At 47.5% G+C, this 15,856-nt stretch overlaps 2 protein-coding genes across 2 annotated transcripts; both read left to right on the plus strand.

Annotated features, from left to right (window-relative positions):
* The first annotated feature begins 5,077 nt into the window (after nucleotides 1-5,077).
* On the plus strand, nucleotides 5,078-5,509 carry LOC124689701 (uncharacterized protein At4g08330, chloroplastic-like). Its single transcript, XM_047223187.1, has one exon. The coding sequence runs from the start codon at nucleotides 5,078-5,080 to the stop codon at nucleotides 5,507-5,509; it is 432 nt and encodes a 143-aa protein (XP_047079143.1).
* A 4,761-nt stretch (nucleotides 5,510-10,270) lies between these two features.
* On the plus strand, nucleotides 10,271-10,569 carry LOC124686402. The gene has a single exon (XM_047220351.1). The coding sequence runs from the start codon at nucleotides 10,324-10,326 to the stop codon at nucleotides 10,567-10,569; it is 246 nt and encodes an 81-aa protein (XP_047076307.1). The 5' UTR covers nucleotides 10,271-10,323.
* The last annotated feature ends 5,287 nt before the right edge of the window (nucleotides 10,570-15,856 follow it).

Below are 15,856 nucleotides of genomic sequence, written 5' to 3' on the forward strand. Positions count from 1 at the left end.
GTCTCCTTGATCGTCTCACGTTGTGGTCGATCTCGCCGTGGTTGGTCTCACATCGTGGTCGCTATTTATAGGGGAAATCTTGGGAGCTTGGAAACAGTCTATAATACGGAGTACTCTATACCCGGCCGGATCGATGCTGAGCTCTTTTCTTCAACTAGTAAGCTTGCACGTGCAATGCACGTCAGTATACAATTGCTTAAAACCTCCTCCGACGTCTATGTTCCAACACGCAATTCCTTTCGCTCCCAAGGATCCCGAAACCCAAAGACACCATTAAGTTTCCATGCGGGCCCTTTACAACTCCTTCCTCGTAACGTTGTAGAGCAGTACATATGTGATTTAGACGCATTCGCAATAAACCGAGGGTTCTAAACTCATGGGTAGCTTACCAAGATTAAGCTTAGTCCACTCCATGCCAACAATCATCAAGCACCAGAAGATGGCAACAATCAAATTAATGTCTTGAGAACTATGATCAGTATTCTCTCTACACCCAATGACTTTGTCTAGGAAAAATCAATTTTACATTCCACATGCATTTCTCAATTTCTCCTAGTATCGTGACACCTCAAAAACAACTGCGAGATCATTCAAACATGAAGCATGTACTATTATAAATAATATGATAACACCAGAGATGCCAAAGACGCTTCCAGCTATATCTAAGAAAGAAGCACAAAGGCCAGCCAGGAAATAAATTCTACATTTCTCGGGCAGCAAAGATATAGTTAGATACACTACGGTCGCTACACACATCAACTTCAGGTGCCCACCTTGCTCCACTGCAGAAAACATGACCATCAAACACCCATGAGAGAATGAAGAGCTAAAATTTTGTACCATACCATTTAGTTCACTCCACTGCTCAAACCTACAATATACAAACAAAATCATATAAGATGTGAGTAGAACCTGTGTTGCTAAATGTAAAGGAAAAACTTTTTTGCAGGTTGCCAATTACAGGATGCGTTGAAGGTCTAAATCTCGTTGCTGGAAACTATCTCCGTTCTCCCTTTTTCTTAAAACAGATATACAATAATTCACAGCACAATAAAACATCCTATAAATCAGATTAGGCTCTTCTATTATGCAAGAAGATGGGTTTAAAATATATGATCAAGAAGATGTAAAATCATTCCTGAAAATAATCTCCATTCACCATTTTCCCTCAAAAAAGCCAAAACTAAAGCAACATAACATCATATATATCAGACCATGCTATTTTACTTTGAAAGAAGACAGTCATAAGAAAGCTTACTCTACTTCTCTGTTTATCACATAACGCTGAAACTTTAAATGACAGGATGAGAACAGAATGTTAATACATTATAATGATTTCGTTAGTTGACTGAACTGTACATTCTAGCAACTGAATGCTCATAGATACAACATAAGTTTGATTAATTTGTCAGACATGAACACACCATTATTGACTACTCTATTTTGATAGGATGAAATGGTTGTAAATTTAACTTAATGACACTTGCATTGCACCCCCTCCATAATGAAACATAGGTCTTTGAATCTCATCCTTCAGTGAGTTGCATTTACCATAGCTTTTTTACATCTGCATCTTCTTTGTCATCACAAAAAATCGAATGCACCATCCCGACTAACAAAATCGAGATGCGAAAACCCCAAAAAAACAGCATATAATAACCTTATTTGATTAACTGAAGCACAAAAGCCTGGCCTTACACGTTTATTTTCTATCTGACCTAAAACATGCCCATGGGTTAGGTAGTTTCTTGTTCGCACTCTCCTTTTTTTACATATATATGAAGCAAACAATAAAATATACATGCATGATAGATGAACAATAATGTACGACAGTGAATCAAAATGTCAAACTCGTGCAATAGTAGCATATTTTTCCCATACAATAACGTTGGTTGCAGTATATCGCTCTGAAAATTAATGGAGACAGATCATATCAACGACTCAAAGACAACATTAGGATCAAGGTAAAAATCAATGCCAACTAAATGTCTCTGAGAGTTTAATTTAACGATAAAAGAACCAAGTAATATAAGAAAGTATATAAAGTAACCATTCCCAACCATAAACTGCTAATCCATTTGGAAATAAGATGGCTTTTTACCTCTGTGCATTGTGAGTGAACAGGAAGTAGTCTTGAAGCATTAGCACCACATATCTTTCAAGACAAACAGCTCAACTGAGCAACCTGAGTAAATGAAAATAAAATCTTACATACACAATGACACGGGAAAAAGTGATTAAAAGCTGTAGCAGAGCAACAATACCCTTATTGACATCTTAGGTTCTAGTTGCTTCATCGTATAAATATAGCTATTAAAGATAAACGAATCATATTGTAAGTGTAAAGGTTTAACCTCACTCACAAATCTCCCCTGACGCTGCTGTCCAAAGATGTAAATGTTGCAGTGACGCCTCATGTTCTCCAACACCTTGATACATGCACATTCTTCAAAGTACATATATGTCTAATTGTCTCTAAGTCCATATCTACAATTTTCATGCATCAACAAGCTCCCAACCACATTTCACTTTGTCCTGTCAACTGATTCAGATAAAAACTATTCTAGGACCAGCCAACACATTCAGATAAAGTGCATCTGAATATTCCTCATCTATTAGTTCATAATAAACAAATAAACATGAGGAAGATAGAACCAGGCTTGGTCTATCGTGTACCAAAACTAACCAATGCTCTATTTTTTTCCATTGTACTAAAATTAAAGAGATACTAACTGATTTTTCTAAATAAACAGAGTGATGTTTCCTCTCTTTGGAAGAGCTACATCTCTTCCAAAATAAATAGACGTGCGTCTCGAGTTGTACCTGGACACTTGACCTCTTTCAGAGGTCCAGTGAGCAGCACGCCGTGAAAGAGCGAGGGAGAGAGTGCAGGGCCTGGGAATGGGGCGTCGTGCAGGGAGGCGGCAAGAGCGGCGTGGACATGCGTGCAGGGCAGCGGCAAGATTTGCACTTCCAGATTCGTGTGTGCAGCTGAGAGATTACGTAATCCAGAAATCGGGGCCCGATGGCGCGGAGCAAGCGGCCTTGCGCGAGGCGGCTTGGAGGGCCAACGCGGTGGCGACACGGCGGTCGCGGTGGCCAACGAACAGATGCAGTTACATAAAATTGGGCACAATTACCTACTATATCAAATGCAATTATGCCCTGCATAGAGTGACAGAATTTTCGTTGGTATCAACATAGGATACGAAAATATTTGAACGAACTGACAGTATGTCAGGATCCTCATCGCTCTCTCATTTACCGTTTATAAGATGCAAAACTACATGTTTAAATCCCTTCCTATAAAAAATGTGTTAACATAGAAAAATGGACATGCGATCATTTAAGAAATAATGGGCACTACATTATAAAGTTTCATTCTCCACCAGTCCACCGGTATGCAATATAACACTACCAATGGTTCAGAGAAATTAATGTTTATCATTCCGAATAAAACTGCATCTCCAGGCATAACCTAAGGCTGATTTACGACATAATTAATATTCTCATCTGATGCCAAATGAGCACGAAAAGCATTACAATAAAATTGGCTGACAAGTATCTCCATAAATATGAGCGGAAGATGACACTTCGCCTAAATATTTTTTGTGTGTTTCAGGCCGATCGATTTGACCCAGCAAAGCCAGCTAACAAAAGAACTGATCGAATATCTAAACTGATCGAATATCTGTACTCAACAGTGAGCAACCAGCAGTTATGCCAAATAGATTAACTTTGGTGAGCTAGCGAGGTGCGAAAGTGCTTCCACTCAAAACCTAAAATTGCAATCCGGTAATACCAAATAAGGATGTACATTCCACATTATGTTTCTTGATTCCATTATCATCAAAATCTAAAAGCAAGAACTGCATCGTCTGAAACCAGTTTGTTGGCGAAAATATGTGCTGATCCCAGTTTGATTCCAGAATACGGAACTATGAGGGTAATGGACCTGTGACTCACCGGCGGCGTGATCCAGCGGTTGGGAGGAAGAGACGGTTGCGGGGAGGGTGATAGCCCTGCCTTCCAACTCGAGATCCAGAACGTCGCCGTGAAGGCCTTGACATCATGAATGCTCTCATCCTCCGCTACTGCCATGGCCCTATCATCCAGGCGGCGCCGCATCAGCCGCCGAGGAGGCGCCCAAGGCAGCCAGGATGGCGGCGGCGTGGTTCAAGCGACATCGTGTGAGGAGGGAGGAGGCGGTGGAGTGGGGGAAATCAGTGTCATGTGTAGAGGACGCGCCGCGGCAGGGAGGCGTTGCGTGAGAAATTGAAGAGGATGGGGGATGATCTGCACGATGGAGGTCATGCGCGGAAAGGATGGGGTGAACGTGCGAGGCAGTTTCTTTTCGATCAGCGAATTCCACCGCGTCAGTCCGCTCAGGATTGTCCGCTCGTGTTTGTGTCGTTGGATAGGTGATGTAGGGCTATGATTAGTTGGATCACCACCCTCTCTCCCTTTTTATATTAGTGGAGATGAAAACCAAAAGACAAGGGAAGAAGGAGAGGGCTCAACTCACGTCATCTTGCTCAGCTGTTTTGGTACCGCTCGGATCAAATTCTTTCCTGGCTTTCCTATGCGGGAGGAAGGAATCCAACCCGGAGCGGTCGATGCGGGATTGTCTTTGGTCTTTTTTACGTACACTTGGTGCGGGATCGCGGGCTTCGATGCGGGATGTTCTTTGGTTTTTTTAACGTACCAAATATTTGATCTGGTTTGTTTGACGGATGAAAATTTGTTTCGATTTTTTTAACCTACCAACACCACCGACCACTGATCCATAACTTATTAGTAGAGATTATTTTCGCTTGAAAAAGAAAAATCTAGTCTCCAAAAATCTTTGTCTTGCTATGTTTTCAGTGAAGACGTTTCCGCACGTCCATGTTGTCCAGGTTGATTTTCTCGCCCGACACCGCGTGGCACAGAACTTTCTCACACGGCACGCAGGTCCAACGCCTGAGCCGCCGGACCAAACCATAAGCAAAGCCGCCGTGCCGAATCCCAAATCCTCAAAACGAACAAGAAGACCATCCAAATCACCTCCGGAGCCTGAGAAATCCCCACGGCCCCGATGTCTGCTCCGGCGAGCACCACCACGGTCACGGCGTACGGGTGCGCGGCGTGCGGCGCGGACCTGAACCTGTCGGCGGCGCACCTGTACCCGGCGGGGTGCTACTTCGAGGCGGGGAACAAGGGCACGCTGTCCTTCTCGTGGGTGGACGAGTCCCGGCTGCGGTTCGCGGCGGAGGACAGCATCCGGCCATTCTTCGAGACGCTCGACTACTGGGGCATCCACCGGAAGCGCACCCGCATCAGCTGCGACGCCTGCGGCCGCCTCATCGGCTACGTCTACGACGACGGGCCCCCGGTCATGGAGGGCACCGGCCAGTTCGGGATGGGGCCCAGCCAGGTCATCCCGCGACGGCCCAGGTACCGGATCAAGATCAAGGCCGTCACCACGTCCACCGGCAACGGCGTCTCCGCCGCCGCCGCGGCGCGCTGAGAGCAGAACCCACGGTGATTATGCTTCAATCGGCTTCGCGAGTGTTTGTAGGAATCGTTCTACCAGTGTAAATTGGTACCCCCATTCGTGTGGTGTTTGTCAGGTCGGTTCGCTGGATGCAATAAACTTAGACCGATCAAGTTTGATGTGAATATATACTGTAAAATACTAAAATAGTATCAAACTTCCTTTGAGAGAACTCGGAAATTCAATTCGGCTCCCGGGTGCGTATGCTCCCTCTACCAAAAAATCATATTTTGAAATGTAGAAAAAATTTAACAAAAATTTTTACATGTACATCTTCATAATGTATGTTCGTTCGTCAAGTTTCACGAAAAACTAATATTTTTTGTGGTCTACGTAAAAAAGAGAAAACTTATCGTGTGAAAAACATTATTTTTCAGCTGTGACTTTTGTCTTTTTACACACGTCACATGACAAGTCGATTTTTTATGAAACAACTTGGTGAGCGTGTAGCACGAGAAGATGTACATGCTAATTTTTCGTTTCAATTTTTTTGAAATTCAAAATATGTGTAAGATACATTTCAAAATAGAGAGAGCATATGCTCCCATGTTCCAAAACACCACTCCCGAGAGAACTGATTTATCATGTTTCCTCTCTACTCTTGATTAGTACAGTACAATACTATTCATGATGTCCAAAATTACTCTGATCTTGAGATGGCTGCAGCCTGCAGCCTATGCGACAACGGAGTACTTTTTTTTTTTTGATGAGGCAAAAGACTTGCCATTTTCATTAATAAAGAAGAAGTACAGAATTTGGCCAGTTTATTAGCGGAAAACCGGCCGAAAACCGAAACAGATGCCCCGACGACCGTCATGGAGCACGACCGCCGCAGGGGCAGAGCCACCCTGGCAACCCACACAAGATACACAGGCCACCGAAGCGAGAAGTCGTCGCGGTTGGCCTTCAACGTCATCGTCATCACTCTTCAGCGACTCCGACTTCACCGAAGAACCAACCACCAAGACCTCGCCGAAGCAGCACCGTGAAGCTCAAGCCGGCCACCGCCAAACAAGCGACTCCTCGTGAAGCAATAGGCAGCTCCGACTCTGATGACGAGCTCTGAAGAGAATAAGCGCAAGACATGCGCCGAGGAAGATCATCGCCAGAGGGCCACCCTACAGGTCATCGTACGCTGCTCAAAAGAAGAATCTCGACAAACCATAGCAGCTCCGACTCCACCGCAAGCGAAGCACAAGACGAAGAAGCTCGGACGATTACCGAAGCCAAGGTCTTGACGCTACCAGACCATCGCTCACCACTGCCATCGTTGCCACACAAGCCACCACACGGACCTCACACGTCGCCGGCCACCCTCCGCGATGCCGTACGAGTCCAGCCTCAGGAAAGCACGCTGGGGAACAAAGTCTTCAAGACGACGCCCCCAAGAGGGAAGCGACGTGGATCGACGCCGTCGTCCGGCCCTGCCACGGCCAAGGCTTTCACCCGAAAAACTATGCTCCGGGAGCGGAGGAGGTCGAAGGCTCCATGAAGGCCCCCAAGAGGATAGCGACATCCGCAGCTGTCGCGCCATCAGCTTTCGCTCGGAGCAGCCGAACCTCCGCACTCCCACTTTGCCGAACGGAGATGAGGGAGACCCACAACGCCGCCGGCGTGCGGACCACTGGCACAAGCACCCTCCACGCGGCGACGACGCCACACCACGTAGGACCACCAACCTCACCGCCGGCAGGAGCCGACGGGCTAGATCGAACCGAGCCCGCCACGGTCAGATCTGGCACCTCAGGACGCTGCCGCGACGAGCAACCGGCCGACCACCACCCGCAGAGGGAGAAGCAGGGGAGAGGGGCCGCCACCCCGCCCACCCTCGCCGGACAGCAGCTGGGAGCTGCCGTCGACGCCGCCACATCTGGGAGGAGCCGGAGCTCCGCCCGCCGCCGCGCTGCTTCAGACCACCGGGGGTGCGGATGGGGTCGCCGAGCCAGGCCGCCGCCACGCCTGCCGAGCCGCCGAGGCCGAGCCTCCTCCCACCACCGCGGGCTCCCGCCGCAAGCCGAGGCCGAGCCTCCTCCCACCACCGCGGGCTCCCGCCGCAAGCCGAGGCCGACGCTCGCGAGAGGAACCCCGCCGCCGGCGTCCTCTAGCGCGGGCTTGGCCCGGTGGATTCCTCCGGCGGCGGAGGGAGGGAGCAGGGGAGGGAGGACGGCGGAGGCCGCACGCTAGGGTTCCCCTGAGCCGCCCTGGGAGGACGACGCGGGGGTCGGGTTCTTCGGTGGTTCAGTTCTACTCACCTAGAGTTCAACCTCCTGTTTTTTTACAACGGAGTACTTTTGATTGAACTGTCTAACGCCGCTGACTGCATCGATCACGGCTCAGGGGCGGCTAGCTAGAACTTCTGTGTGCGATAATACACATATCACGTTTAGCATTGGACTAGAAGGACCTTGCGCGCTCTGCTGCGCTATTTTCTGCTATTAACGTCACTATTTTTTGTTGATGAATTTTAGCTGGGTTCCACTGATAGGGTTTTTCTTTTCTTGGGAAATTCAGATGCACACATAAAAAGGGAAGTACTATTGTCATTTTATATTATACATGGATACTTAGTACTTACACACTGAAAATGTAGAAATTCATGTTCAAAATATTAGCATTGATAAGATAAATCATTTGAAGGGTCATGTGAAATGTTACTATAAGGAAAATATAATGATTGGTTGCAATAGGCACCATAGTTAATAATGAATCCTCTGAGCGTAGCAAACACATCGTTGTCTCTTGGAAAATGGCATAGACATATGAACGAAGAATTATACTATCTAGACTTTTATCTGAACTTTTGCCCTCTCCAGCAACTTTGCGCCCTGCTCAATTCCAATTTTGCGGCCTCCTTCACCTGCAGATTACTCCAAAGTTCAATCCAATAACATGTTTGAAAAAAAAACTTCAGATGGATTAGCCGGCCAAACATGCTCAAAGCAGGCTAGGTTTCTAGTTTTCCATATACTCTACATGACACCTGCTAGCATCATAGAGATTTTTTTCACAAAATATTTGTGTTTCAGTTATATTTCAGCTTTGTTTTCTAATTTTGTGAAAGGATTGGTTAGCACGTGACTGATGTCACGGCTGATGCCACTCCAGTAGATGTAGTTGCCATTAAAAAGAGGTTTTCACAAGGTAGCCCAGATGCTTGCGTGCATTGTGCAATAGCCCGAAATTTGATATAATAGAAGCTACCACAAAAGGATATAAGAACGAAAATCAGCAGACATGTACACATTACCACAAGAGACAACAAGAACGAGGCCCATTCAAACATATTTTATACCTATGGCAAATTATAAAAAAGTATATTTTTATTTATAATAAACTTTTGTACTTTGTTACACCTCATTTTATCATACTACAATATTAACAATATAATTTTACATTTATGAGTTGCCATACATAACCACATTTGAGTGTTTCTATTATTACCTATATTGTTATACAATTGTAATGTATAGCATTGTTTTTTTTTGTGTAGCTATATTTAAACCATATCTTGTAAAAAATCACTTTGAACTAATTTGTTGATAATCGGATAAATTCAATGTTGTATTTGTATACACATTTAGCGTATATATCTATGTGTATGGGGGCGTGTCTTTTTAATACCCTTAAATATTGTTGTAGATACCTCTAGAGCACGTAGTTTAACAAGGTAATTGAAATTATTAAAAATAAATATTGTTTAAATAAGAATAGTTCACAATCAAACACCACATAGTTTTACAAGTTAAATTGAATATCGAAACATACTATCCAGGTTGGTTTTCCACATGAGTCCCCATGTGCTCAATCAAATCGGCTTGAAAGCGGTCATGGATGGTCCGATCCCGCAATATATAATGCATATGCAAGTAGTTCTCCCAAGAAGCTACCTAGCCTATGGCTCAACCAACTCACCCAGGAATTCCTAGTCACCGTCATATATGTTGTCATCTCGCTCATCCTCAACGATCATGTTGTGCATGATGACACATGATGTCATGACCTCCCACATTCTCTCGGCGCTCCATGTTTTACAGGTTGCCGAACAATTCCGCAACGTGATTGTAGCACGCAAAAATACCCGCTCTACATCCTTGTGAGATGCATCTTGCACTTTTTCGAACCTCTTGCATTTTTCATCTTCAGGGTTCCAGATTGTCTTCACCAAAGTTGCCCACGAAGGGTAAATACCATCAACTAGATAATAGCCCTTGTCATAAGAATGACCATTGATCTCATAGAAAATTTGAGGAGCATTGCCTTCTGCAAGCCTAGCAAACACCAGGGAGCGCTGAATGACGTTGATATCAATGTTGGATCCTGCCGTGCCAAAGTAGGAGTGCCAAAATCCAGAGATCCTGCGATGGAACTGCCACCAATATTTGATGTTGAAGTTTCATGGCTCTAGTATTTATTTATTATTGGGTGAATGTGTATATTTGATGTTGTGCATTTATATTTCTTTTATCTTGTACTCTATGTTTCCAGATTTTTTTTTGTCACGCGTAGAAGAATATACTGTACTTGTAGTATTTTCACTTCAAAAAGAAAAATCTAGTCTCCAGAAAGCTTTGTCCTGCTATGTTTTCATCCGAGACGTTTCCGCACGTCCATGTTCTCGAGGTTGATTTTCTCACCCGACACCGCGGGGGCGGGGCGCAGGTTCAACGCGTGAGCCGCCGGCCGCACCAAACCATAAGCAAAGCCGCCGTGCCGAATCCCAAATCCTCAAAACGAACAAGAAGACCATCCAAATCACCCCCGGAGCCTGAGAAATCCCCACGGCCCCGATGTCTGCTCCGGCGACCACCACCACCACGGCCACGGCGTACGGTTGCGCGGCGTGCGGCGCGGACCTGAACCTGTCGGCGGCGCACCTGTACCCGGCGGGGTGCTACTTCGAGGCCGGGAACAAGGGCACGCTGTCCTTCTCGTGGGTGGACGAGTCCCGGCTGCGGTTCGCGGCGGAGGACAGGATCCGGCCATTCTTCGAGACGCTCGACTACTGGGGCATCCAGCGGAAGCGCACCCGGTGATTATGCTTCAATCGGCTTCGCGAGTGTTTGTACGAATCGTTCTACCAGTGTAAATTGGTACCCCATTCGTGTGCTGGTGTGGTGTTTGTCAGCTCGGTTCGCTGGATGCAATAAACTTGGACAGATCAAGTTTGATGTGAGTAGTGTAAAATCGGATCGAACTTCGTTTGAGAGCTCTGATTTAGCATGTTTCCTCTCTACTCTTGATTAATACAATGCTATTCATGATGTCCAAAATTACTCAGATCTTGAGATGGCTGCAGCCTAGCGACTGCGAGCCTATGCCTGGTTCTCTTGTTTTACTTTTGATACAAGTCCAATTACCCTCCCTAAATTTGTCTCAAAGGTCAGCTTACAACGCTTAATTTTACTTTGGTTCAACTTTTAACCCTAAATTCTAAAAACGGTTCAAAATCACCCATTACATTGTATTAAGCTGATTTTTCTTGTACCGTGTATGTTGTATGTTGATGAGTTGGCACAGTATATAAGAAGAAAAATCGCTAACTGGCGAGAAAAATCGGTTCAATACACACTACAGGAATCGACGTAGACGCCGACGGCCGGCTGCCCTCGGCGTAGCCACGCCTGGCCCTCGGCGTAGGCTACGCCGACGGCAGCCCTCGGCATAGCCCCTCGGCGTCCAGGTCCCTCGGCACCTGTCATCGTGCCGTCGGCGTAGGGCCGGCCGTCGGCGTATGCCGGCTATACCGACGGTGCGACTTCCCCTCGGCGTAGCTGCCCTCGGCGTTTGGCCACGACCGGCCGTCTCCGTTAACGGTGCTCCGTCAGACGCCGACGGTAATCCCTCGGCATAGCCCAGCCATCTGCGCGCCGGGTGGGCGACGTGGCGCGTCGTGGCGCCGCCAGCTGTGCCTCTACGCCGAGGGCAACCCCTCGGCATATACTTGATCCATGCAGCCAGGCCGTGGACACGCGGCGCAGCCTCGGGCGCGTCGAGCTACGCCGAGGGCAACCCCTCGGCATAGACCCGACCATATGGTCCTATGTCGTGGTCTATGCCGACGGCCTTACCCTCGGCATAGGGCCTGCCATTTTTTTTTTGTTTTCCAGTTCCAGGCCCAAGGCAATCCAGTTCCAGCCCAGCTCATATAATCCACCAAATTCACATAAATATCATATAATCGACCAAATTCGTCATAATTCACGTAAATAGCATGAAATCCACATAGTAGCATACAAATACATCCAAATTCATCCAAAATCACCATAATTCATCCAAAATCACCATAATTCACATAAATAGCATGAAATCCACATAGTAGCATACATGGTGCATGTAGTAGCATACAAGAGGAGAGTGCCATGTCATCCAATACACAGTAGTAGGTAGCAAATGATGGCAAGCAAGAAGCCCGGTGCCGACTAGCGGAGGAAGGACCCGGGCGGGGTGTGTCCACCCACATCCTTGGCGAAACGAGCAGCCCGGGTTTCGCTCCGGTAGAAGCCGCAGAAGAACCACCCGGAGAAGGACCGGTAGCACGCCCAGGAGAAGTCGACGGGAGAGGCACCGGGAGTAGTCCCAGGAGTAGTCGACGGAGAGACACCAGCGAACGCCCAGGAGACCGACCACCTTCATGAACCGGTGTGACCTCGCGCCCACCCGGCGATGCTCGGTTCCCGGACCATCCCGTTCCCTACGTGTTCCCTACATGTTAGCAACTTGCGAGGCAAAGGAAAGTGGTAACTACCGGTTTGGCAAAGAACTTACCTCCGGTGTGGATCCGTAGTAAGTCGCAGCGAAAGCTGCCCTCGATGGCATGATAGGCATGTCCCCCGCCACGGTAACTGGAGCCGGTGGCGGTGTACCAGTAGACATAGAAATCATCATTTCCCGCAAGATAGGTTACAAGTTAGGCTTTGCAGTAAATAAAGCATCAAACCGAGACTTGTCATCTACTTGCGTGAAGAAAGATTCAGACTTACTCCTATATACGCCATGTAGGCCGTATTCGCCTATTCCACCGGGCAGCGGCCTCGCCGATACGCTTCATTGCGAGCTTCGAAGGCCGCCTCGAACTCAGGCTACAATTTCAGAAACAATGAATCTCGTAAACACTTAGCCATGTAGGAAGGAAAACCGGAAAGAGGATGAAAATGAGGAAACTTACATCGTAGGCGGGTGGACGAGCAGTGCCGTGGACGAGGCCGGGGCTGTCGGCGGTGAGGGTATGCTTGAGGCGCGTGTAGCTCGTGGAGTGGGTAGGCTTGACCACCTTATTCATCCAAGGGAAACGGCCATGCGGACGCCCGTGCCCCGACAGGACCAACGACTCCTCGTCGACCGGAATGCTCAAGGGGTCATCCACCTCGGGGTGACGAGACTTGACCATGTCGCAGTGAGTCCTCCTTGGCGGCCTTGGCATTGCCGTAGTACCGTGGCCGAGGCAATGCGGGATTGGGCTTCGCTTCGTCCGCATCATGTCATATATCCGGGCATCATGAAGCACCACCCCAGGTGGTGCCTCGGCCACCCGCATCGCGAAAAGAAAAGTTAAGCGTACCACAAATGAGACATGGCGGGAAATGAATGAAGGTCGTTCCATGTATATACATACCTTTTTCCCCTTGAAGCGGGTGTAGTCGCGGTTTCCCGCGCAAGTGTGTGCCACCGGTGCCTCGGTTCTCCATGTTACGCCTCGACACGGCCGCAAACTCCTCGTCCCCGCCCGAGCCACCTCGCCCTAATCAGCTCCTCCCATGCCTCCCTATGCCGCTCGGCCCACTCCGACAAACCTGAAAACGCAATACTCAGCTCAAGATAATTCAATGAAAACTTAGCAGCAATGTAGAATCTCATTGACATTTTACTCACCGACATGTACTCCTCAATGGTCATTGCCCATTCCTCCGTAGGCTCGTTACCAACATAGTACTCCTTCTTGACCCTCTTACCCTTGTTAGCCCGTAAGGCACTAGCGCCGGTGAACTTTTGGTTGTACCACCGCTGCGGTGTCAACCTCTCGCAAGCGCCACGCAAAGTGAGACGCGCCCGCGTGTCATGCTCCGGGTCCACACGATAGAAGCACTTCAATCATGCATAAATCAGTTGTGAAAGTCATGAGTTAGCACATTAGGGTCATCAACTATGAACGGTGCTCGAGAAATATATGCCTTACCCAGTAACTTGGTGGTCACAGCCTCGGCAGCTGCCGCGAAGCCTACGGCAGGGGCATCCTCATAGTCCGCCCAAGTAGTGGCTAGCTTCGTCGGGCCACCGGGGACCGTGCTAAGGGGAGTGTATCCGCCGGGCCGAACTCTTAATCGCAGCCCCAAGCAAGCCGTTAGGCATGCGGGGGGCTTGGCATCCCATGTCCAGCTTGCCGCAAATAAATCACACATTAGTACACATGCCAAATTGTTTATTATGCCCAAGATGAAAATACATGTTCGAAATTTCTGAAGTAGTACACTTACTCATCGCTCGAAGGAATGATAAGGGCCTTGTCATCATGGGTCTTCGGCTCCTTCCTCGCATCGGGGACTCTAGCTTCTCCACGAAGCTTCAAGGGCTTCGGCGCACCCCCATCCTCCATCACCTCCAACTCAGCCCTAGAGTCCGACTCGTGTGTAGACTCCGTCTCCATCTCCACCTCCCCACTAGACGGACCCTCTAGGTACAACTCAGGAGCCACGTCACCGTAGCGGAGGGTGGCTCGTCAAAGTCCATGTGTACCCCGCCGCCACCTCGTCCTCCACCTCGTCCTCCTCGTCCTCGTCCTCGACCTCCACCTCGTCCCTCCTCGTCCTCGTCCTCCATCGGTACCATCGGCGTAACGCGGATTGAGCACCGGGCTCGATCACTCCGTCTAGTGGGTCTAGGAATATTCCTCTTCACCCGCGCCAGCTGTCTTAAGCAAGCTCTCGGAGTCCGCCTTGCCGCTGCTCATATTGTCCAAATCACCCGCATTGAGAAGAATAAAACAAGTTAAGCACAAAGACATATTATATGAAGATACTAAGAATAAAAGGCACAATGCAATTAAGAAGCATGTTGACATAATAAAATGAAGATACTAAGAATAAAAGGCACAATGCAATTAAGAAGCATGTTGACATAATAAAATGAAGATACTAAGAATAAAAGGCACAATGCAATTAAGAAGCATGTTGACATAATAAAATGAAGATACTAAGAATAAAAGGCACAATGCAATTAAGAAGCATGTTGACATAATAAAATGAAGATACTAAGAATAAAAGGCACAATGCAATTAAGAAGCATGTTGACAAATAAATACTAAGAATAAAAGACCCTCACTGACCATCATCGCTCTCACGCTCACTCTCATACTCCATCTCTTTCTCTTTCTCTTTCTCTTTCTCTCGGCCCACTATCACTATCACTATCTTGTGAGTACAAAGTTGAAGGGTCGACGGGTGGAGGCTCATCATAATTGTCATTCGCCTCAAGTAACTTCTCGAGCATAGATATGTCCTTTAGATCCACCACCGACTCACCACGAGTTTCCGCATCGTTCCCGAGGTCCTCTTGAACAAACGGTTCTAAAATATATTCCCCGAAGTCCCGTTCCTCTTGATAGAAAATCCCTCGTATGTCACGGGGTCAATGTTGTTGTAATCATCCTCGTAGGGAATCGGTAGGTTACCATGTGGCGATACCTGGAAGACGACTTCCCAACCCTTGAGTTCCGCTTTCGGCATGGGTAGGGCAAATAATAAACTTGCTTGGCTTGGTGAGCCACAATAAAGACATCGGCTCCGCTATAGGTGGTTGAAGGCTTAACTTCAACTAACCCAATGGACTTATCACTTCTCCGTCCACCTATTGGGTCGAACCAATGACACTTGAACACGACGATATTGAGTTGCACGTTCGTACGATTGAATGTCAACTCGTATACACTTTGTAACCTTCCGTAGTAATCAAACTTGTTGGCTCCTTTGGTGAAGACCCAGTATTTATCGTTTTGGGATTCGCCCGGCCCTTCTGGTGCGTCTCTGTGTGGAAGCGAAACCCATTCACATCATACTTCTCATACTTGGTCACCTCACGGCTACAACCTTGGGAAACACATTTCAACTCATCTATCATATCAACGTTTCTCTCACGGCCCTACAAGAACATTTCAAATTTGTTGTGTGCATTAGTTACGTGTAATAAGAGGGACAAGTCACGTGTTGCAATGTAAGAGGAAAGGTTAGAAATTACTTTTTCCATGAACCATGTCACAAAGTTTTTATTAATTCCGGGAGCACCGTCTTTCAGTAGAGTGTCCATCTCCGAGGTATCGGGCAATTCATC

This window comes from Lolium rigidum, chromosome 2, assembly GCF_022539505.1.
Source record: "Lolium rigidum isolate FL_2022 chromosome 2, APGP_CSIRO_Lrig_0.1, whole genome shotgun sequence".
Classification (NCBI taxonomy): domain Eukaryota; kingdom Viridiplantae; phylum Streptophyta; class Magnoliopsida; order Poales; family Poaceae; genus Lolium; species Lolium rigidum.